The following is a 24808-nucleotide window of genomic DNA, read 5'->3' on the forward strand; positions in this document are numbered from 1 at the left end:
TCCTCAGATACCAACCTCCTTGTTCTGCTGTGTCTGTTGCCACCTCCACCTCCGCTTCAGGGCTTCCCGCTCAGCACCCGTCCTCATCATGGTATAGAGAGCTTTTCGTAAAACCAGGTCCCGATCATGAAACCCCCACATTCCTGCAGCCAGGAGACCATAAGGAGCAAAGAAGAGAGAAAGGACATAAGGAAGGTGAAAGCTAGAAGAAACTCAAATTCTCCTACCTACCAGGATGGCCTCCTGTGTCTGCACAGACAAAGGTAATAACATGTCAGTTAGCTGTTTAGTTGTCATCATTCAGAGTTCCTCTCCTTTTGCCAATGCTTCCCTAAGTTCAAATGGGTGAAGGAAGTAGTGCAAATACTTCTTAGTGAAACAATAGTGGGTGAAAAGTGACTACTCTCTTTGGCTATCCACCCCCAATCCTGCAGGTTTGCTTTAAGAGACCAAGTGTTCACTGTCTAGGTCTTGTGTTTGGGTGAGGGACTGCCTTTGAAGACAAGATGATGATATGTCCTCACTGAGGGCCCCATGCTGGGATGACCAATATCATTCTGGCTTCTCCAAGGTTCTTCCAGATTTGATGTTCAAGGGCATCTCAACTTCATAAGAAGACTGTCAGTGGATGCCACTGCATGCATCTGAGCCAGGAAAGGGCACCTGCCTCCCCAGGAGAAGGTCTCTCACCTGTAGTGGGTGCTGAGGAGCTATAAAGATATGCCAGCCATCTCTGAGTACATGCTCTGGGCAGCTCAGATGTGGTCAAGAAACCCAGCCAATGGGATAAGCACTGAAGGAGGTGTACAGCCCTAGCTATAGGGGAAAAATTGGGTAAATTCTTCCATCCATCCATCCATCCATCCATCCAAGGTGCTAGGAATGTGTATAGCAGGGACTAAGACACATGAAGATCCTAAAACCTGACAGAGCACACATTGTAGGAAAGTAGTAAGTCAGGCAATCATTAAATCACTGCACAATGTACAATGTCAACACAAGAAGGAATGATAAAGCAGATGAAGAAGAGTGGCAGGTGCATTTGTTATGGTGTGAATGGAGGGAGACATCAGAGCAAAGGTTCAAAAGAGTGAAGGAAGGAGCTGAGATGCTATCCCAGGTGGAGGGAAAGGCTAGGGATGGCCCCTCTGCCAAATGAGTGGTCCATATGGTGCACTTGAGAAAAGGCAAGAGGGAAAGGTGGCTGGTGCTAGGATGAAGGGGACATGGCAACAAGGAAACAGGCAGGCTTTCAAGTGAGCTGGAGCCTCTGGAGAGTTTGACCTTAACTGATTGCTGTTTGTAAAGGCTCAGGCTGGCTTTGATCCTTGGATAAGAAATAATCAGAGACTGCTGTGGGCTTTCTAGTAGGCAGGCTTTTATCTTTCTCTACAGGACAGACAGAGGGCATGGCCTTCATTGCTCCTTACTCATTCTCTGACTGTTTTAGCTGTCTTCTGGGGGCTCTGAGCATTCTCAGCTCCCATGGATCTTAGTGCAGTCTTTCTCACACAGAGGGTCTCCTTGTCCTATACAAGGTTGCCTCCAGGATCACTGTCATCTCTATGTGTGCCCAATAATCCCAGTGTAACATTAGGCCCCCTCAGCTGTTCAACAGCATTGCTGGTGGCTGTCACATGGCCTTTTTTTAAATTAATTATTTATTTTTTTTTTTTAAATTTATTGTTGGTCGTTCAAAACATTACATAGTTCTTAATACATCATATTTCAGTTTGATTCAAGTGGGTTATGAACTCCCAATTTTACCCCATATACAGATTGCTGTATCACATCAGTTACCCTTCCATTGATTGACATATTGCCTTTCTCGTGTCTGATGTATTCTGCTGTCTGTCCTATTCTCTACTATCCCCCCTCCCCTCCCCTCCCCTCCCCTCCCCTCCCCTTTTCTCTCTCTACCCCTTCTACTGTAAATCATTTCTTCCCTTTGTATTATCTTGTCTTACCCCTCCTTTCCTCTTATATGTCATTTTGTATAACCCTGAGGATCGCCTTCTATTTCCATGCGATTTCCCTTCTCACTCCCTTTCCCACCCACCTCTCATCCCTGTTTAATGTACATCTTCTTCTCAAGCTCTTTGTCCCTACCCTGTCCTTGTTTACTCCCCTTATATCAAAGGAGTCATTTGGTATTTGTTTTTTAAAGATTGACTGGCTTCACTTAGCATAATCTGCTCTAATGCCATCCATTTCCCTCCAAATTCTATGATTTTGTCATTTTTTACTGCAGAATAATACTCCATTCACATGGCCTTTTGGCAGTCCTGGTTCTGTGGAGTTTAGCTATGCAAGCACAAAAATGAAAACAAAGTAAAGGTTGAATATCTCTTATCTGAAATTCTTGGGATCAGAAATGTTTTAGATTTTGGATTTGTTCAGATTTTAAAATATGTTCCATATATTCTTTATACACATACCTGAAGGTGATTTATATAATACTTTCATTTGTACATGGAGCAATGTTTCATAGTGTGGAATTTCCACTTGTGTCATCTTGATTCTAAAAAAAATTCCCAGATTTGGGGACAATTTGGATTTTGAGATTTGGAATGCTTAACCCATACTGGGAAAAAGGGCCAGCTGCCTTTTAGGTCTGAGCTCATTGTATTGTGGGGGATTCTCAGAGGAGAGCCTTGCAACTCTGGTCAGTCATGGCTTAGTCCTCCCATAGATGGAGCAAGGCCCAGGGTAAGACTGCTCTTCCCAGGCAGGCCTAGTAGTCCCACTGTGCTCATGGGGTAAGTGCCATCAGAAGACTCCACAGTGGCATGTGGCCTTCCCACCTCTGGTGCTTATGGGGATAGTGACTCTATATACTACAGTATCTGAAGGATAAAGCCATTTCCATACCCGAGACTTTGCAACAAGGCCTCTGTTTGACATAGATGAGAGATTTCTTCTCTTATATTCTTTCTCCAGGTTTTATAGAAAACAAAGTAAAATGCATTCAATAAAAGTAGAATAGTTAGTATTAAATATTGTAATGAAATATGACCCAAATACTAAATCACATTTTTTTGCAGAATAGCATGGAAAATTCTCCAAAAAAGTTAAGATTACTATACCTCATAAATATGTATAATTATTATATGATGATCAATTTATGTTAAAGCAAAAGGCATATTTAAAAAAATATAAAGGGAAAATAACAAATTCCAAGCTGTAAACTAGTGAGATTATAATTTTACTTTAAGAATAGATAAAAGATGAGAAGACAAGGTGCTAAAATATTAAAAGAGGTCAACAATGAGTGGTGGAGTTATTGATTTTTATTTTCTTACCATGATAAGTGTAGAATGCATTTCAATGCCAACTAAACAAAACAAATCAGATATAATAGTTTTCATGGAAAGGGAGGAGGCAGGTGGATGCCTTTGTCCTTCACCATCATCAAATCCATGAAATGTTCCCCTTACTCTCAGTTGCCATACTCCTCTGGGCCTCCCTACATTCTTCTCAGACCCTGATGCATTTCCCTTAAAACCCTGTACAGTCTGATCTTCATGCACCTCTTACTGAAGTCTAGATGGGTCTGGGGCCTAGCCATTGCTCTGGGTCACAGTACCTGTTAAGGCCACATTCACCTGGGAAGGTGGGTTTGCCCACCAAAGACCACATTCTTGTTCGAGAGCCCCATTGCCTGGACAGAGATTATGTTCTCCAGGACTGAAGAGGAATAACTGGCCTGATAGTGAGGCCACTGGTACAAATTCAGACTTGCTTTTTAAAATGAATTTGGCCTTGTGCATGTAAGCAGGACCTCAAGAGAATGACTGAACTTCGAGAAAGTCCACTATGACTCTCAATTATATTATTATATTGCCAAATATTGCCACCCATACCCATGTATCTGCAAATATTTGTTTCCTATTGGGGAAGGTTGCTGATATGTCTGCTGTACATTCTGACCATGGTAATTCCCCTAAGCAATACCTATGCCTATCTTCTTATCAGTTCAGATTCATTATAGATTGCTGTCAATATGGTGGTCCCACCATTACCCAACCTCATGTACAGCCTCCCAATCCTCCTGCTAGAACCCCACCTTGTGTTCTGCCTTTAAACACCTTTTGATTCCTGCCTTTGTACTTTATTTCTCTGGTCTCCCTGCCTGGAATGTCCTCTTTTCTATTCTTTTTGGTTCTTCAAGTTTCAGTAAAGATCTTGACTCTTCTAGGAAATCCTCTTGTACCTGAAGTTCTTACTCAAGGCCTCTTTTATTATGACAGGTCTTTTCTAACGTGTTTCATCTGTCCATCAACCCAGAGAGTTACTTGACCAGAAGGGCCAGGATTATTGACTCCATCTCATGGGAACTCTTCCAGATGATAGTGACATGGTGGCTCTACTTAGCATATATCTGTGCTTTAACCATGCATTGAGAAGGCCTGGAGCCCTGCCACTCTGTCTGTGCTGCAGAGCTTACCCAGTGAGGCGGCATGTAAAAGGCAGTTTCCATCCCCTGTCGTGGCCAAAGGAAGAAGCCGTTTACAGCTCGTGCACACGGTGGACCACCAGTTCAGGCGACCTGGAACAGAAGTTCACCTTAGAACAGAAGCCTAGAAAAGGCAGGGATCACCAGAAGTGTGTTTGCTAAGCAATCACAAAACATCAGTGAAAGATTTTCTAAAGATTCTCATTGGGAATATAGAGCATTGTGGCCACCTTTTCTCAAATAAAAAAAGAGCAAAAATAGGAGCAAATATGAGTTTAGAAAACTCAAGAGTTTTCTAAATTATATTTAATGGTAGAAACAAAAATTATAACATTGTATGTCTCAATATATACCCAGTTCATATTTAAGACAATCATATTATGAAGGGTGGAGGATGAAGAAACACAAAGGTAGGTAAGAGTTATAGATTTCACTAAATGTGGTTAAATGTCAACTCCAGTAATCTTTGATAAGGTATATATGTATATATGTAATAGAACTACCACCAATCAACCGCTATTAGAGTTATCCTCAAAACCCAACCACATACAATTTATTCTAGAAAACAGCCAGTATTACCCTGACACCAAAATCCAATGAAGAAAGTACAAAAAGAGAAAAGTGTAGAATAATATCTTTCCTGGACATGCTGGAAAATTGTTAACAAAATATAAACTTAGCAATATATACAAAGAATTGTAACAAAATAGCACCTAGCAATATATACAAAGGTTTGTACAACATGACCAATTATTCTAGGGATGCAAGGCTGGATTAATATTTTAAAATTAATCAATTAATATACCATAGTAACAAACTACAGAAAAAAAGAACCACACAGTCATAGCATGAATGGAGAAAAAGCATTTGATATAAAATTAAATTCTCATTCATCATTAAAACTTTCATAAAATGAGGAAAAGAAGGAAACTTCCTTAACTTGATAAACAACATATACCAAACCACACAGCTAACATCTTATTTAGTGGAGGGAGATTGAATGCTTTACTTCTAAGTGTGGGGAAAAGGTGAGGATATCCACTCTCACAATTGCTATTCAATATAGTACCAGAAGTCATAGCCAGTTAAGCAATAAGAAAAAATAAATAAAAAAGAAAGAAAATAAAGTAGAACCTTTAGTTACAGATTAGAAAGGAAGATATAACACTATTCTTATTGGCAAATGCCAGGGTTTATGTAGAAAATCAGATGGAAACTCAACTTGTATTTGGGGTAAAAAATGGGAGTTCATAACCCACTTGAATCAAATGTATGGAAGATGATATGTCATGAGCTTTGTAATGTTTTGAACAACCAATAAAAAAAAAGAACTCCTAAAATTAGTTATTTTGTCAAGGTCTCAGGATATGAGATTAATACATATAGATCAATTGTATTTCTATTCACTAGCAATGAGTACATGGGAATTCTAAGATTATAATACCATTTATAATCACTCAAAAATGACTTAGGTATAGATCTAACACAAGTGTCAGTACTTATATGCTAAAAACTATAAAATTCTCATGAAAGAAATCAAAGAAGATCTAAAACAAATGGAAATACATACTGTTTATGAATTAGAAAACACTCAACATAGTAAAGGTAAGTTCAATCCAAATTGACTCTAGGTTAATAGCAATTCCTGTCAAAATCTTAGCAAGGTTCTTGTAGAAAGGAAATTATTACCATCTAGAATTCTGTATTTCAGATAAACACAGAATTTATTACCACTGGACCTACAGTAAAAATATAAAAGGTAGAAGGAAAATGATCCTGGATGAAAGCAGGACTATGCAAAAGGAATAAAGAGATTTGAAAGGGCAAATATGTTGGTAAATGTAAATAGATACTGACTGTTTAAAGTGACACCAGCAATGTCTTTTGGGAATTAAGTCACACATAGAATTAAAATAAATGACAGCAGTAGCACAAAATATGACAATGTGTAATAAATGACATAAATCTTATGGTCCATACATTGGCCAGGAAGTGGTAAAAGTACTAAGATCTATTCCTAAGAAAATTCTAATAATTTAAAGATGCATTTTATAACCTGTGGGATACCCACCCCCCCAAACCAACAAGCTAACAGAGGAGAAAAGAGAATAGTAAATATTCTTAAATAATTCAAGAGAGTACAAGAAAGAGTTAAAAAAGGAATAAATAGCAAGATAACATTTAGATTTAAACCAAGATAACAGATTTAAATTAACATATCAGTATTTAAATATGAATGAACTAAATTATTAAATATGAATGATCTAGATATTCCAAAATACAGAGTCTCATTTATATAGAATGAATAAGTTCTGTAGGTCTATTGTAGACCACAGTTGTTAATGCCATATTATATAGTTGAAATTTGCTAAGGCATAGATATTAAATGTTCTCACACACCAAAAATGGTAACTGTGAGAGGTGATGGATGTGCCAATCAACCTAATGGGGGTAATCATCTCACAAAGTACATCATTACAGCATAGCGAAGCATGAGCCTCATATTTATGTCAGATCCTCGCATCCCCAAATCTCACAGGGGTGGTTCAGAAGCAGGCACAGGTGGACACGGTACACTTAGTGAATTTGTGTTACTGTTGGGGAACCTCAAGCTTAATGAATGCTACACTTTTACAATAGACTTCAAGCAAACCTTTCCAAACTTCGTTCTGGAGGGAGACATTATCTTTATTTTGGTGAACAGTGAACACACCTGTCCTCTGCCACAGAGAGACATTATCTCTATTTTCAAATAAGAATTATTATACTTTGTAATCTCCCTATAGTGGTTCCAAATTCTGCTTCATTTCTAAGGCTTTCTGCTTAGGTTTTTAGTCACTTCAGCTGTGTTCAGCAAAGGACCTCAGGGAAAATCTTTCAAAAAAGTCATTTACAGGCAAGGTTGATATATGCCTAAAATTCCTGAGTGTCACCAAAATCTTTCCCTCCACCCCAATTCTGCAACAACTCTCAGAGTAAAAGCAATTACATCTTCGGGCTTACTTCTCAGATTTTCCTGTTTCCAGTTTCTTACCCCTTTTAATTCTAAGAGCTGTAGCAGCTTTCAGATGCTCTTCTAAAGGAAGTTCTACATTTCTCTCTCTTTTCATTGTGGCAGGCAAACAGGCAGGTTTATCATTAGCTATTCCATTGCTCCTGGAAGCAGGAGATGGTCAGTGGATTATTTTTTTTTTGGAATATCAATCCAACTCACATTCCTGGAATAAATCCAACTTTGTTATAATGTATTGATGGGTTAAATTTGCTAATTTTTTTTGTTTATAGTTGTTTGATTGTTCATGAGAGACTCGTGGGTCTATCACTTGTCAAATGGAAATGGCATCCAAGAATAGAGCTGGCTTGGTCCCAGTGGCATTTTGGGATTACATGAAAAAGTGACAACAAATCCCTTTGAAGGAAACTATCCCCTACACTGCTGCCCAAAGTAAAACTGCTGACCCTGTGGGGCTCTTGATACACAGAGTCCCCTAAATCCCTAGACCTGGATTACTGATGCCTCCACTAAGCTAAAATCTGGTGGTGTTCACTGGGTGGCACAGCCGTACGCTCCAGCACCAGCTATGCAGGACTGGAAGCAGAGCTGGCCATCTGGGCACTGGGCAGGACTTGAGGCTGTACTCATAGATCTAGCCAGCATTCATTGATGAAGCTTATTATATTTTTACTGATTCTTGGGATATTGTCAATGACCTGGCAATTTGGTCTGCCTTTTGGGAAACTACAGACTGGTAGATTAAAGTCATCCATCTTTGGGACCACAAAATGGGATAGCAAATTGAAACTGCTGATCCAAATATCTTGGCCACTCACATCAATGTACATAGTGAGCTTTGTCCTCTGATGAGATGACTTGTGAAGCCTGCACCTCCTAGACTGACACCATGGCTGCCTGAGCACTCACCAGCCACACAGAGCCACACTCTCACCATCACAGAGGGGCAGAAGTGAAGGATTTTATATTCGGATGCGGAGGTTGCCACTGTATGTATCCTCAACTCACTGTCTCATGGACAAGGAGGATGTGTTGCTTGAGATGCTGCTCCTGCCTGCTCCTGGAAGGCTGACTTTCAGGGCTGGCACTGCCTCACTGCTGCCGACACGTTCTCAGGTAAGAGAGCTGCAGCTCTGGTCTGTCAGTCTGTAGCTTTGGTCTGGTGAGTCAACTCTGACCACACTATTATCACCTTTAAGACTAATGTATGTCTGCTGTTGGCTTTCAGCCTGACAATCATGTACCTTTTTATTAAAAAGCTATCAACAAAGGGCTGATAGTGGACATCTTCAATGGGGTTTGCATGTTCTCTACCATCCAAAGGTACCTGATATAATAGAGCATGGGGTGGCCTTCTAAAAAGTAGCCTCAAAAATATTTCTGGTTGTAATGGTCTGAATGTTTGTGTCCCTCAACAGTTCATACATTGAAACTTAATCCCCAGGCCAGTGGTGTTGAGAGCTGGGGCATCTAGGCAGGGATTCATTTGGAAGAGCTCTTCCCTCATGAATGATATTAGTACTCTTATAAAAGAGAGAGCCTGTTGGTCCATTCTATCATGTGAGGACATATAGAAGAAACCCTGTGCAAAGAATGAGCCTTCACCAGAAACCAAATCTGCTAGCACCTTAATCTTGGGATTCTTAGCCTCTAGAACTGTAAGCAATAGAATTCTGTTGTTTCTAAATTAACCAGTGTAAGGCACTTTGTTCTAGCAGCCTGAACAGACTAAAACACTGACCCTCTCTCCCTGCCTTTCTCCTGATGTGTACTTGTCTCAGGCAGCTTCTGGGCTTTATAGCTGTAGCTGCTGTAGACCAAGTGGCTTAAACGAGAGACATTCATTACCATTCCCAGATCAAGTTGTCGGCTGATATGGTTCCTGAGAAAGGCTCTCATCCTGGCTTGTACATGGCTACCTTCTTATCATGTCCTCACATGAGCGAGTGAGTGAACTCTGGTGTCTCCTCTTCTTACAAGGACACAGATCTCATCATGGCGGCCATCCTCATGACCTCATCGAAACCTAATTTCCTTCCAAAGGCTCTACTTCCTAATACAATAAAATTGGGGTTTCAGGCTCCAACATATGCAATTTTGGGGGATGTGACTGCCTTAGTAAGGCAGTTTGTTCACTGTATGAGTTTGTTACAAAAAGGTATCATCTCCTTTCAGCTATTTCCTGGTTAGTGATCAGGATGAACAGGATAGGAGTTGCATAGGCCTATTTTTGAAAAATCCAGTTTCCACCTGAGCATCTCTGATCATTTTGAATAGCTCATTTTCCTCTGGTCACCCCTAGGTGTTTGGCATATTTGAGTGTCAGTCCAGCCAAAAGGAAACCTAGAAAATTCAGACGGAATTATGGTTCAATTTTATAAAGAGCTTTTGTTCCTCTTGTTGCTTACCTTCATCGATGAGAGATAGTTGTGATCAGGAGATGATTTTTTTTGAAGGATGAGTTAGTTTTGGTAATATGGTTGTACACATCAATTTTGTGAGGGGTAGAGGAGCAACAACCAACCCCAGCACATGAGGGGAGAAGATCTTAATACCCTAGAAAATATAGGGGCAGATGGGATACAGTGACAATGTTTGTTTTCTAGAACTAACCCTGGAGAATTCTGCATGAAGAAATGTGCCCTGGGGTAGATCTCCAAAACTGTTGCATGTGCCTTAAATAAAACAGTGTCCTCCTCTGATTCAGGAGTTTCAGGTCTTCTGTCAGCCACCATGAAACCATGGAAGACTAGTTTGTTTTAGCTTGCAAGCAGAGTAAAAAATCTCAGACATTTCACAGTTTTTGTCATAAAGCAGATTTTTTTTTCAGATGGTTCATGAGACATAGAATGTACTATCCATGAGGAGAGGGAGGTCTCACAAAATATAACAGGATGAGTTGAATATATTAGATAATCAGGCATGTATTTGAAGTAGACGGAGTCCTATCAGGACTGAAAAACAGCCTCAGTCCTATAGTCCCTGACTATAGTAAGGTAGTTGGGCACCAAAGGGAAAGGAAGACCCTCTCTAGAGAAGTGTAACACCATGTAGAATCTACAATTTTATGTGCATAATGTCTGAAGGCAGATAAAAAATTACTAGGCATATAAATAAACAAATACCCATCCGGAATTATATGGATGAAATAAAAATGAGCTAAAAAAACAAGACACATGGATGATCCAGATTTTAAGATTACCTTGACAGGGATTTGGAAGTAACTTGGATTAATATTTTCAAGAAAACAGAGAAAATGGACCAGAAGCCATATTTGAACAAATAATGTTCAAGTATTTTCCAAATTTGGTGATAGACAGATTATGGGACATCTTGAAACCCTCTGAAGAATTAATACAAAAAAAACCATGACAAGACATGTGGGAAAACTGTTGGAAATTAAACATAAACTCCTAAAAGTAGAGAAAAATGTTACAAAGAGAACAATAAGACAGAGTTCTCATACAATGCAATGAGAGCATTGAAGTGCTGAATGAAAATAACCTCCACTCTAGACTAGAGTCTGTCCCCAGAAAAATTAACCTTCAAAAATGAAATTGCTAGGGAAATAAAGAAAATTCTCAATTTAATACAGGTCATCTATGGAAACCCTAAGCTAACACGATACTTAATGGCAAGATACTGCATGCTTCCAACTAAGAAAGAAAACAATATTTAATACTGATAAAGGTCTAAGTCAGGGCAATTATATAAGAACAAAAAAATAAAAGGCAAAAATATGGGACAGCAATAAGTGAAACTGTATTTACTGGTAGATGGAATAATTTTATGTAGAAAATACTTAAAATCTACCAAAAACTCCTTGATCTAATGAATGAATTCAAATTTTCCAAGGTAAACACATATTTATATACTAATAAAAACAATAGAATAACATTAAAAATATAAATACTTAAACATACATTTAATGAAACACAAGTGATATCTAAACTGAAAGCTATAAGACATTCCTATAAGAATGTCAAGACTTCTATAAGAGATTTATCATATGCATAGATTAGGCTTCTTGTCAATAAGATACCAACTTCCCCTGAAATTCATATATAGACAATGTAAGCCCCACTCAAAATTTCAGAAGGCTAAATTTTCAGAAAGTGACAAGTTGATTCTGAATTTATATGATTATAAAAAAAGTAATTGGCCCATATAATCTTAAAGACAAACCAAGTTGCAGCACTTATAATTCCTGTTTTAATAATTTCTTATAATGCTATAGTAATCAAGATTTTATAGTACTGGCATAGAAAAGACAAATAGATCAGTGGAAAAAATCCAGACTGGAAAAGACACATACAGTTTAATGGTCAAGTGATTTTTCCATGGAAAATGAAGCCTGCAAAAGGGAAATGAAACTATTTTTCAACAAATGGTAATAGAATTATTGGATTCATGAAAACACCTTCAATATCTTTTTTGCACCATAAACATAAATTAACTTGATCTGGATTCTAGACACATGTTTAAAAATTAACCTTACAAAGATTTACAGACCTACATATAAAAGCTAAAACTATAAAGTGTCTCAGAAAAAAGGAAGAGAATATTATTGGGATAGGCAAAGAAAAATTATTAGCACATTTTACTGGATATATTAGAAAGTCCTAAAAAATCAATAAGAACTAGACAACCAACTTAATAAAAATGTGCAAAAGACTTAAGAAAGACATTTCACTATAAAGGAATAAAAAAAGCAAAAAAAAAAAAAGACAAAAAGATGCTATACATTAATTTTCATCAAGGTAAAACAAACTAAAACTTCAAGAAGTCATCACTTTATGCTCCATTAGAGCAGTAATAGTAACAATACTAAAAACAGCAAATGTCAGTGACCTAGAACAACTAGAACTTTCATATTTTGCTGTTGCAAATGTAAAATGGCACAATGATTTTGGAAAAGCTTTTGACAATTTCTAGCAAAGTTAACCATACACAAACCATATGATCCAGAAATTTCAATCTTGGATATTCCCCAAGCGGTATAAAATTAAAAAAGAAGATTTGGACATGAACATTCACAGTAGCCTTAGTATTCAACAAAGTCAATTGTTACCAAGTCTGAGATTGTAGCTCCAAAATAACTTGCACTTAATAGTGATCTTAGGCTCTGTTTCCTAGTGAATCTGTATTAGTCTGTTTTCCATGGGTAATGACAAAATACCTGAACTTTATAAATGAAAGAGGTTTTTATAGCTCACAAGTTTTGAGGCTAAAAGTCCAAGATCAGGCAGCTATATCTGTTTAGTCTCTAGTGAGGGCCTCATAGTTGGATTGCATCATGGTGGGAGCACATGAAAGAGTGAGAGAGAAGTCACATGGTGTGATACTGGAAGCCAGAGAGATCAGGGGTCAGGTTTGCTGTTTTACAACCTCTTACTCTCATGGGAACTAACCAAGGTCCCATGATAACTATGCTAATTCCTTCCGAGAGTAGCAACGACCTAACTATCTTCCACTAGGCCCCACCTCTCATCCACAACTTCACACATGACCACACAGGGGACCATGTTTCGAACATATGAACTCTTGGAGGAATAACTGAAACATATCAATATGACCTGGAAATTCCACACTTATTTACTCAAAATAAGTGAAAGCATAGGAATTGTACAAGAATATTAATAGTAGTCTTATTTCTCCATTAAACCATTTACTAAGAAATCTGGGATGCATCTTAGAAATAAACAGCATTAATAGATGTCAGGCTCTATGTCCCTGAGACTCTGGGCCAAGTCATCATCATGTCATTCACTCTTTCTCAGGAAGTTCTTAAGATAAAAACCAAAAGCAGGGGAACACAAGAAATAGGAGGGGCATGGAGTAGACCATGCAGGAGGAGTGAGGGAAAAGCAGTCTCCAGGATGATGCAGTGGGAGACGCCACTCTACCTGGATGGCAGGGGTGTTTGTGCTCTTAATTGCTTTTCAAAAGACTATCTGGTTTATCTGATGATGGTGTCACATGTACTGCATGACAAAAATGTCATTTTGTTGTTTCTGGGTTACTATTAAGATTGTTTAAGTTTGTGGATCAAGTTTATGTGTACTTATATATATATGTTCGTGTGTTTGCTCTATGCTTATTATGCTTACATATGAATCAAGTTTATGAAACACGTTTATGAATCAAATATCTAATATTACCTGAGACTACTAATGACATACATACACATTTGTTATTGTTTTTTTGTTTTTACTTAAGGGATGAAGACATTTGTCTACTTCTTAAGACCTTTAATTTTTTGTGAATTTCGGTCAATTGAGAATTTTTACTGTAGACATTTCTAAGAAGTTGTGAAAATCATTTTTTAAAAAAGAGAGTAAGAATGATATGATACAAACAATTGAAGGGATATTATTTTTTTTTGTCCTTCAGTGAGTAAATGTGAAGGGATATTATTTACATCTCTTCATTTCAACTGTCAATGCTAAGAGTATTGTTGTTGCTGTTGGATTTTATTTTATTTTTTTTGGCATTGCTGGGAATTGAACCCAGGGCCTGGTGCATACTAGGCAAATCTCTGGCCCAAGAATTAATTTTTAATAAAAGGTGTTATTGCTTTCAGAACAGAAATAATTAAAGATAAAGATGACAAGTAGCACTTGAAAATTAAGGTTCTCAAAAGCACATTTAGTTTAGAGTCAGTGAGATATTACCTAATATATCATCACGTTAATCAAGTTTAACATAATAAACTTTGTCAGTACGTTGTTTAAACTGAATCCCTATCTGGTCTGTGGTTAAGATTCAGTAATTCCATTTTAATGATAAGTGGCTTTATTGATATTAAAGAAACTATGCCTTTAATTCTAGATGAAAACATGTCCTAAAACTAACACTACAAAATTAAATAGGCAAGTATCAATTATATGAAGATGCTAGTGCTTATGCTAACAATTGGTATATTCTTACCACCTGCAAATCATCTTATTAAAGCTAAATGGGAAATGCAATTAAGAGCCTTAATTAACAGTATCACCGGATGGCCTGTTGGAGGCATAATTGGAAAAAACATGCAATCACTTAGTAACTTCTTTTTCTCTAGGCTGTGAAATAGCAAGCTGTCTCACCTGATTTTAAGAAGTCTTTTTATAAATCCAGGCTAAGAGATATTAAAACTGCATCACCACAAAGTAAAAGAAAAATGACAAGATTCTTGCTTATCAAGGCATAAAACTCAACAAGGTGTCTGAAATATCTGCAAGCCTGTCATGTTTAATATCAAAGTATGCTGTCCTCATTCATTCTTTGAATTGGATCTAAGCTGCTACTGGCTCCAGGCAATAGTCAGTGGGTGTGCTTGTGGGGAGTGAGTGGGGGAGGCAGAAAAGGGATATGCTAGCCAGGCAAGTGTTGCATTGATGTGGCAGTACATTTTGTCCAAAGCCATAGCTTTCCCCTTCCATCCTTGCTCACAGAGCCTGAGTCTTCCCTGTCCCAAGGGGACTGACTGATAGGTCTTGGAAAACCCATGCAATATCATTCCCTTCTTGGGGACTGGTGTTGGCTTGGCCATATGCTTTTACTGGCCCAGTAGACATAAGAAATAATCTGTGAGGGACAGCTACCTGGAAAATGTTGTTCATTCTTCAAAAGGACCTTGTCAGGTGAGAGGAGATGTTGCTGGAAGCAGTATAGCCACATTGTATCCCCAGTGGAGCTAATACTGAGTTGCTGGGGAGGGAATGTTAGGTAGCTAGTCAGCCATGAACAATGGGTGAGGGAAGGACAACAAAGGGTGGTGTCTTACAGGGAGGACATCAGAATATACATCAAAGAGGCTGCATAGGTTATAGGCAGGGAACCTTATCAAAATAGCCAAACACCTGGAAAATGGGCACTGGATTGCCAAACCTGCCCCAGTCATAGTTAATTAAAACCCCTTAAGGGAACGATCATTTCAAGATCACGTCACACTCATCCCTTGCGAACAGGCCAACACCAAAACCAAGTCACACCTACTCCTTTTGACTAGGTCACCACGACTCTCACAGAGAGAAAATGTGCTTAGGGCTAATTTCTGGGGTATAAACTGTGTAAGGGTGTATTATAGAATGGGACAAGAATAAAGGGACTTCAAATCCTTAAAACTCCTAGACTTTGTTGTAAGAGCCATGCCGTTCTTTCCAGAGGTGATCTATGTAGTCTCTATACTGTATGTCATTCTCACTTCTCACTCTTGTTATTCTGTGTGACCTGTTTGAAATTCTTCCTGTGGGATCACAAGAGCCAGAGGCCATGAATCCCTGCAGCCACTTTGGCTCCACAGGCAGGTGGGTCTCCTCCTTTGCAACAGAATACGGGGTTTGGTGTGTGTGGGTCCTGGAGCTGCCAGCCTTGCCATGAGCTTCCCTTATTTACTGTCCCTCTCGAGACGGCTCACATTGTCCCTTGAATGTATATCTGCTTTACTAAATAAATCTGTGTCTCTGGCATGTGCTGAAATTCTTCTCTGTTGTGCATGCCAAAATTGTAAAGGTGCTTTTGAGGTCAGTTAAATATGGATTCTATGTTAGTTATCATTATTAAGTTGGTGGTATTTGTCTTAAGAGGGATAATATTCTTTTGGTCATAAGAAAGAATGTCTTTAGGTTTAGATGATACATGCTTCAAGGGGTAAAGTGTCTGTAATACACAGTCAAATGGTTCAGAATTGCATGAGTGCATATATAAAGACTGATGAATTCACATATACATATCTATCTCTATATACCTATATCATCATACATATAAAGAGATTTAAAAAAGTGACAATAAAAACCAGTGACTCACACATACACATATCTATCTCTATATAACATATCTATCTCTGTACACCTATATCATCATACATATAAAGAGATAAAAAAGTGACAATGAAAACCAGTGACTCTTGATGCAAAACACATAGGTACTAATCTCTCAACTTTCCTGTAAATTTCAAAGTGTACAACAAAAAGAACACCAACTGGGTTTTACTCTACAGTTTTAGAAAATGGAGACATTCTATTCTGGTGCCAAAGACAATTTCTGTGTAAATTAACTCATTTGTCTTGATTAAGTTTAAAAAGATTGGATCAATTTTGTTAAACACACTTTGGGGGAATCTAATGGATGCAGTTACTAATTTGAGGGATTTTTTTTTTTTGCTTTTCTATATATTAAGTTGGAATCTTTCCATGTTGGTTACAATGTTCAAATTCTTCAGGCACAAAATCCTGAAATGTACAGATGATTTCTCCCAATTGTCTCCTATCTATTCCCCTGGCACTCATGGAAGACAGCGTTAATGAATCATAAAACTTTCCATGGCAGACATGCTAATTAATCATTACTCTTTCCACAAAAGAGGTAGAAGACCTGATTATTCTTCTCAACTCAGAGCTCTAGGCAATAATGACTAGTTGTTTCAAGTTGACAATGAGGACAGAATGAATTATTACCCATTAAGTGGGCTTTGGAAAACCTACCCTTGCAGAATCTGTGAACAGATTTCTATTACTTTTTTACTTACTTTCCAGCTAAGTATAAGGCAACAGCAGTAGATTGGCACAGGGATTTTGAAGCTTGACTAACTGGATTTAAATCTCAGTTTCACCACTTCTTAGCAGTGTGACCTTGGGCAAGTTACTTTACCTGTTCACATCTCAGTCCCTGATTCTGAAAACAGGATAACAGTAGTATTGACCTAATACAGTTTTAATGAACATTATTTTATTTAATATATGGAAAAAATTAAAACAGGGCTTGGCAAAGAGAAAGCACTATATATTTGTTTTTGTTAAAATAGGTCCTAAATTCTGGGTTAAATTTATGAATATGCCAGTGGATGAACAAATGGCCCAAAACTTTCTGTTTTAAAAAGTGCCCTCACCCACCAAGGTCCTTTCTAGGGTAGGTACAATTGCTTTTATATTCATGGAGGAAAGACCCAAAGCAAGTTGTTCTCATGGCATTGAGTGCCTGGTATTGCTCCAAGCGAGGTGTGCTGATGCAGGATGAAGCAAGTATAGAAGTGGGAGGAAGTGCTCAGGAGCTTGGACAGCAATGGGCAAATAGCTGCAATATTTTTTATTGAATATGTATAGATTGTCCATGGGTTGGAATTTTGAAAAAAAAAAAAAGAAATAAAATGGTCCCTCAGTATAAACAGCTTGTGAAACACTGCTGAGATCTAAATTATACTCCCGAATGGAGGAGGCATCTAAACATAGCATATTAAATTGTTTGCCTACATTGATTGTCTAAGTTAGAGTATTAGGGGAAAGAGTCTTTAAAGAGCAAAATCAAGTAGGTCTGAGGGAAAATGAACCATCTTAGGAACACGAGAAAGGCCTGGCCTTATAGGTGCTTTTATGGTCAGAATGTGTCTCCTGCAATTTCATATATTGAAAATTTATGCCCAAATTCAAATGCTTATGGTAAGGGAGATAGTAATGCTTATGGTTTGGGAGTAGCCTTTGGGTAGTAATTAGGATTAGAATAGGTTAGGAGGCTGTGGGCCCTCAGGATGGCATTGGTGGCTTTGTAAGAAGAGAGACCAGGGCTAGCATGCTTGCTCTGTTGTGATGTCCTCTACATGTTATGAGGCACCCTGGAGCCTCATCAGATGCCAGCATAATGCTTGTAGTCTTCCCAGTCTCCACAAGTAGAAGGCACCAGCATTAGGTTGAGCACAGGGATTTTGAAGCTAGACTAACTGGATTCATGAACCATATAAAATTCTATTCTTTATCAGTTACCTTGTCCCAAATATTTCATTATAGTAAGAGAATACGGACCAAGATAGGAGTCAAGCCTAAAGGCCTAATCAGTCAAAGAAAACAACTCTTTGAAACAGTTAAAAATCTTTTTTTTTTCTTTTTCTTTTTATTTATTTATTTTTGTGGTGGTGAGGATTGGACCAGGGCCTTGTACATGCAAAGCAAGTGCTCTACCACTGTGCCCTAAAAATATTTCTTGTATTTTTACAACCTCCCATTGACTTTTACTTTTGTTATTCTATATTTTCTAAATTCTTGATTCCTCTGTAATACTTCATGAAAAATAATTAAAAATAACATTTTTTTTTTCTTGCATGAGCACAGAATTACAGAAAGAGTGGGAGCTGAAGACTTTGTTCCCAGTCTTTTGAAGAGAGAAGTCACCCTCCCCAAGATGAGTGGGAAGGGAAAGATTTAAAGTGAAAAGGAGGTCAGAGAAAATAAAAACACTCCTTTAAACAACCCTTTGAAATGCATATCTGTGCTTGGAAGAAAGTGCGGTAAATCCCCAATGACAAAAAGGGGAAGAAAAAGGAAATTAGATAAAAATACATACCAACCCTGCAACTGCTTATGTGTGGAGACATTTGTTTGTTCAGTCACTTTACAAGAACCAGGAAGGCCTGAGACCCTGGGATGTGGGGACTGGGGATAACCCTTTCTTCTCACATAAATGTAGGGCTCTGCAAACCTATTTGGAGGGCAAGAATTAGAAGCAATTTTCCTACTGCAAATTTCCTTGAAAAGAAAATTTATCTCTTCTAGACTGAGTTTAGCAGAAGAAAGAAAGAAAGAAAGAAAGAGACCCCAGTACCAACAAAATCCAAAAACTTCCCTTGGAAATGTAACGACTAATTTTCTAATGAAAATTTGAGCTAACATCGATTTTTGTTGGAACCCTAAAGTCAAGAAATGGATATAAAACTGATTCTAATTACCATGGGTAATTTTCCCTAGGAGACTGGAGTAAATTAAACAAACCTCTCTCTGCAGAAGAGCACACTCCAAGACAGGCCATTCAGATTCCCACAGATAAGGTCCTGCTTACAACCTCAAGTGACAAACACAGCAAGAAACAAGAAAAATCCATAGAAAAGGAAGTTATCAGATAAATACCAGCTTGAGTTTAAAAATTGTCAGATAGAGACTGTAAACAAGTATGTTTAAAATGTTTGAAAGTCATAAAAGAATGAAACAAAGCATGACCAGAGAATAGGAGGTAGACTTAGAAAATAAAAATTGAATTTAAAAATGAAAAACATAATAATTAAAATTCAATTTAATATTAGATTAGACATCATTGAAGAAAATGATACAGTACACTTGAAGATTAGTCTGATGAGATGACTGAGAAAGAAATTAAAAGGGAAGAGAAAATATGAGAGAGAAGTTAGAGACACAAGAAGGAACCATAAAGGTCTAACAATTGTATCATTAAAATTCAGAGAGGAACAAAAAAGGAAATATTAAAGAGATAATGATGGAGGATTTTCCATTAGAAATACATAAAAATAAATTCAAAGATTCAATAAGTCTAAGACAGTCCTAGAAAGAAAAACAGAATAGATTTAATCTTCAGCATATCCAAGTGAACTATAGAATACAAAAGAATAGGAAGAGATCCTAAAACAATTACAGATAAAAGATATCTTCAAATAGGTAGTAGTCTGACAGCTCACTCTCCAAAGAAACAATGGAAAACCAATGAAAACCAAAAGAAAGTTATTTTCAGTGTGCAGAATGAAAGGAACTGGAAACCTAGGTTACTTTACCCAGCAAAAAATGCATTTCAAAAATGAGGGTAAGGTGGCCGCTGAACATGGTACTGCTAGTGGCTCTGGTGGGAGAGGACTGGTGGCATCAGGAGACAGTACACAGGATGAATGGATAACAGCAGAAGATGGTATTGGAGCAGTGGCAATCAGCAATTTTGTATAGAAAGCTCTGGGAGATGTTGTGTACTGTAGTATGTCTGAAGTTGGGACAAAATTGAAAGAACTAGATAAGGTTGGTGCTTTGGAAAAGTGTGAAAGCTCCAGTGAACTGTATTAGCCTCTATCACAGAAAGTGCAGTTAATGAAGGATTTGCAGAAAATCCAGGAATTGCTAACAAATCTTGCTATGAAATTTGTTGGCTAGAAAAGCTGACACTGAGTAACTTCAGAACTAGATGACCTAATGAGAAAAGAAGCATGTGAAATACAAATATATATATATACACACACACACACACACACACACACACACATATATATATATATATATATACACACACATACATACATACACACATACAGTGAAAATGGTACCCCTAAAAAAACTAGTGTAAAATAACTTACTCCAGTATAGTTGTCCTAAATTACAGGTGGATGGAAGACTTGATGTAACAACTTTTAGAGAGACCACTGGAAAAGAAACTACTCAACACTGTTACTTCCTAATGATGACAGGTAAACACAATATGCATATTTTTTAAATATTTATTTTTCAGTTTTTGGTGGACACAACATCTTTATTTTATTTTATGTGGTGTTGAGGATCGAACCCAGCGCCCCGTGCATGCCAGGCGAGTGCGTTATCGCTTGAGCCACATCCCCAGCCCAATATGCATATTTTATACAATGATTTTTAGAGTAGGCTGCAGACTCTGGTGTTCAGAATTCGTGAAATTATCTATGGTAAAAGCTAGTTATAAAAGCATGTCATTTAAATTAACATTGTTAACATAAGCCTTATATAATATTTTAATTTGCCTACATCCATCTCCAGATTTGGATTAAAATACTTAATAATCTTCTGTTTGGAAATAACTGGGAGTGCAGGAAAGTGTTTGTTAGTTGCACAGTGCCAGATGAAGGACAATCTACCTTAATTTTATAATATGCTGCATTTTCTGATGCTATTTTTAATACAGTGAAACAACAGTTTTGTAGCAAAATTAGAAACAAAACATTTAACTTCTTCATTTAAAAAAATGAGGGTGAAACAAAAGTATTTTAAGACTAATAAAAATGGAGAGTAAAATCAGCAGACTCCAAGGAAATTCTAAAGAATGAACTTCAAACAAAAGAAAGATTTGATGTGCAAGAAGTGAAGAGAAAATAGTATATTAGGTGAACACTGACTCTATTAAACAATAATAATGACCAATGAGATTAAGTACAGGGTAAAAAAAAAAGTAACAAATTAGGGGTTGGGGGTGTAGCTCAGTGGTAGAGTGCCTAGCATATGTAAGGCCCTCTGTTCCATCCCCAGCACTGAAAACACACAAACGAAATAGAAAACTAAAACAAATGACAATAACTGTATATCAAGTTACAAGGTGAAGGGATGAATAAAATTAAATTACTCTAAGGGCCCTGTATTAACTGTGTAATTTGAGATGTAATTCATATGAATGTTGTATGATTTTCATATGAATGTTGTATGATTTAGGGTAACCTCTCAATAATATAAAGAGTGTACACTTTGAAAACTAGTAGAAGAAAAAAGTGAAATAATTAAAAAATATTTAATTGAATTAAAACAAAGTTTGTAAAGAGAGAAAAAAACCCACATAAAGTAGAGACAAATAAAAGTTACCTTTAACATATGCACCCATTAAAGACAAATGGCATCAAACTGAGTATGAGATCAATTTACAAGAGACACATCAAAGATATAGGAATATAAATCTGCTGAAGGTAAAAGTTTGTAGGATGGGAAATGGGGTATCAGGCAAATTTTAACTTGTAGAAAGTTAGTATAGATGTAACAACAGCACATCAAAAAACCCCTGAAAGGCAAAAAAGCATTGCTAGAGTTAAATAAGCATTCTTATTATGGTCACTCCATGAGAAAGGTAAAAGTTTATTTGTGGCATCTGATAATACTGCCTCATATTTATACATGCACTGAAAAATTGATAGAAATAAAAAGAAGATGTAGACAAGTGTACAATCATAACAGGAGATTTTAATGTAACTCTTTCAGTATGAGAGTACAAGCAGAAAACGTAATAAATATACAGATGTGAAAAACATAATGTGACCAAATGGACACATATAAATCAGTACAGTCAAAATAGACTACTATACATGCTTTTTAAGCATGTATGAAACATTAAAAAAAAGATTCATATTATGGACTATATAGAAGTCTCAACAAATTTTAAATCATACAGATCATGTTCTCTGACCACAATGCAATTAAACTAGATATTGATAACAAAATCTTAACTAGAAATATTTCATATATTTGAAAACAGAATGGGCTAGGGCTGTAGCTCAGTGGCAGAGTGCCTGCCTTGCATGTGTGAGGCACTGGGTTCAATCCTCAGCACCACATAAAAATAAATAAATAAAGATATTGTGTCTATCTACAAATAAAAAATATTTTAAAAAGGAAAGAAAACAGAAAAAGTAATTCCAAATCATTCATGGGTCAAAGAATAAATCTAAATAAAAATCAGAAAATATTCTGAACTGTATAATAACCAAAATAATATATTTCAAAACTTGTAGGATGTAACTAAAATAGTAATGAGAGGAAAATTAATAACCCTAGATGTTTATAATAAAAGAAAAGAAAGAACTAAGAATTAATGAATTAAGCCAACTATTCAAAGATGTTAGAAAAGAACAGTAAATAAGTTTGAAGCAGAAAGAAGAAAATAATATAGATACGAATTCAGCAAATTTTGGCTTGGAAGAAGTATATGAAGTCGGTAGGAGAGAGAATAAGTATGTCATGGAGACACTGTGTGACCTGAATATTCTAGATATAGCACTTGAGTACTTAAGAAAAATAATGGCATTTTCAGAACATCAAAAACCAGAGAGTTTAGGACCACAAGGACTCTGCACCTAAAAATAGAACTGAAGTTTTTACTTATTTGGATGGTATATCAATTCCAAATGCCTATCTACCTGAGAGCATAGCTTCAACATACATAAAAAAAAATTTCATAGAATTAAAGGAGAAATTTTAAAAAACCCACAATTAAACTAGGGAACTTTTATGTTCTTTTTTCAATAGCTGGTAGAATAAGTGGACAGATACTCAGTTAAGGATAGAGAAAATCCGAATGAGAAAATTAACAAACTTGATAAAATTAACATATAAATATTATATATGAGAAGGACAGAACTTCAGCTTTTTTTCCAGTGGACATGGAATCTTTAACAAAATTCATTATATGATAGGTTATAAAACAAATATCAACATATTTTAAATGCCCCAAATCATCCAATGTATATACTGTGATCTTAGATAAATTTCGGTAGGGGGAAAAAATAGAAAAAATCCAATTTTCTTGGACATTAAGCAATACACTTCAAAACAAACTAGAGTAAAAATACAGGAGAAATTAGGAAAGGTCTTAAATTAAAAATAAAGACTTACATTTAAAACTGTAGGATTTAACTAAAACACTGAATAGAAAGAAGTTCATGACCTTATAGAAGCATATCATACAGCTGAAGAAGATAAGCTCTCAGACTCTGAACCCAGAAAACAGAATAGTATATCTAATCCAAAAGATAAAGACAAAAATTAAATTTAAGAGCAACAGTTATGAAATAGGAAATAAATATACAATGAAAAAAGGCAACAAAGAACAAAATAGTTCTTTGAATAGAATAATATAATTCATAAGTCCCTGTCAACAGTATTAACAAATGAACACAAAGGAAATTATAGAGTACCAACAATGGAAATAAAAAGGAGCCATTACTACAAATCCTACAGACAATAAAACCATTATTGTTAACATCAGTAAATTTGGAAATTTAGATAGGAGAGGAAAATTCATTGAAAACATTTAAAAATAACATAAGAAGAAATAAAACTTCTAAACAGTTAAAAAATCGAATCTGTTATTTTGCAAAAAAATTTTTTTTTGTGGTACTGCAGATTGAAACCAGGGCCTCACACATGCCAGAAGATCTACTATTGAGGTACACCTAAATAGTAGATTCTAGCCCTGGAATCTGTTATTTTTAAATGCTTAAAACAGAACCCATGATCACATAGCTTCATAGTGAATATTCCCAATCGTTTAAGGAAGATATAACACCAGTCTTATAGAAACTCTTCCATTGAATAGAAGATATAACACCAGTCTTATAGAAACTCTTCCATTGAATAGAGGAAAAACTTTATAGCTCTTGTCAGGTTAGAATAATTTTGATACCAAAACCTACCATGGACATTACTGGAAATGAAAATTTGAGACCAATTTTTCTCATAAACATAGATATCAAAATCCTAATAAAAACATTAGCAAACAAACTTAGAAATACATAAAAGGATAATACCATAACTAAATGGGATTTATTCCAGGGATGCAAGTATTCACAATAATTTAAAAATCAATGTAAATTCAGTAATGAATAGGAAAAAAGGAAATGGAGCAAAAGAATTTTATAATCTTTAAGCCAATTCATAGAAATAAAAATTCAGCACACTAGGATTAGAAGACTATTGCATTAATCTGACATAAAGTATAAATAAAAATCTATGGTTAACATCATATTTAATGTTGAAGTGGTAAAAGTTTCCCTCTGAGATTGGAAACTAGTCAAGGATATCAGCTGTTAC

The 24808-nt window shown here is 36.5% G+C and overlaps 1 protein-coding gene across 1 annotated transcript in view; it reads right to left on the reverse strand.

The window, feature by feature from the left end:
* The window catches only part of Otud7a (OTU deubiquitinase 7A), a 131310-nt gene that overhangs the window by 32716 nt on the left and 73786 nt on the right, over nt 1-24808 (reverse strand). The window contains exons 5-6 of the mRNA XM_077800293.1: nt 4448-4549; nt 16-143 (exon numbers count right to left, since the gene is read on the reverse strand). Of these exons, the coding sequence (XP_077656419.1) occupies nt 16-143; nt 4448-4549 (230 nt within the window). The remainder of the gene's footprint in view (nt 1-15; nt 144-4447; nt 4550-24808) is intronic.

This window comes from Urocitellus parryii, chromosome 6, assembly GCF_045843805.1.
Source record: "Urocitellus parryii isolate mUroPar1 chromosome 6, mUroPar1.hap1, whole genome shotgun sequence".
In the NCBI taxonomy this organism is placed as follows: domain Eukaryota; kingdom Metazoa; phylum Chordata; class Mammalia; order Rodentia; family Sciuridae; genus Urocitellus; species Urocitellus parryii.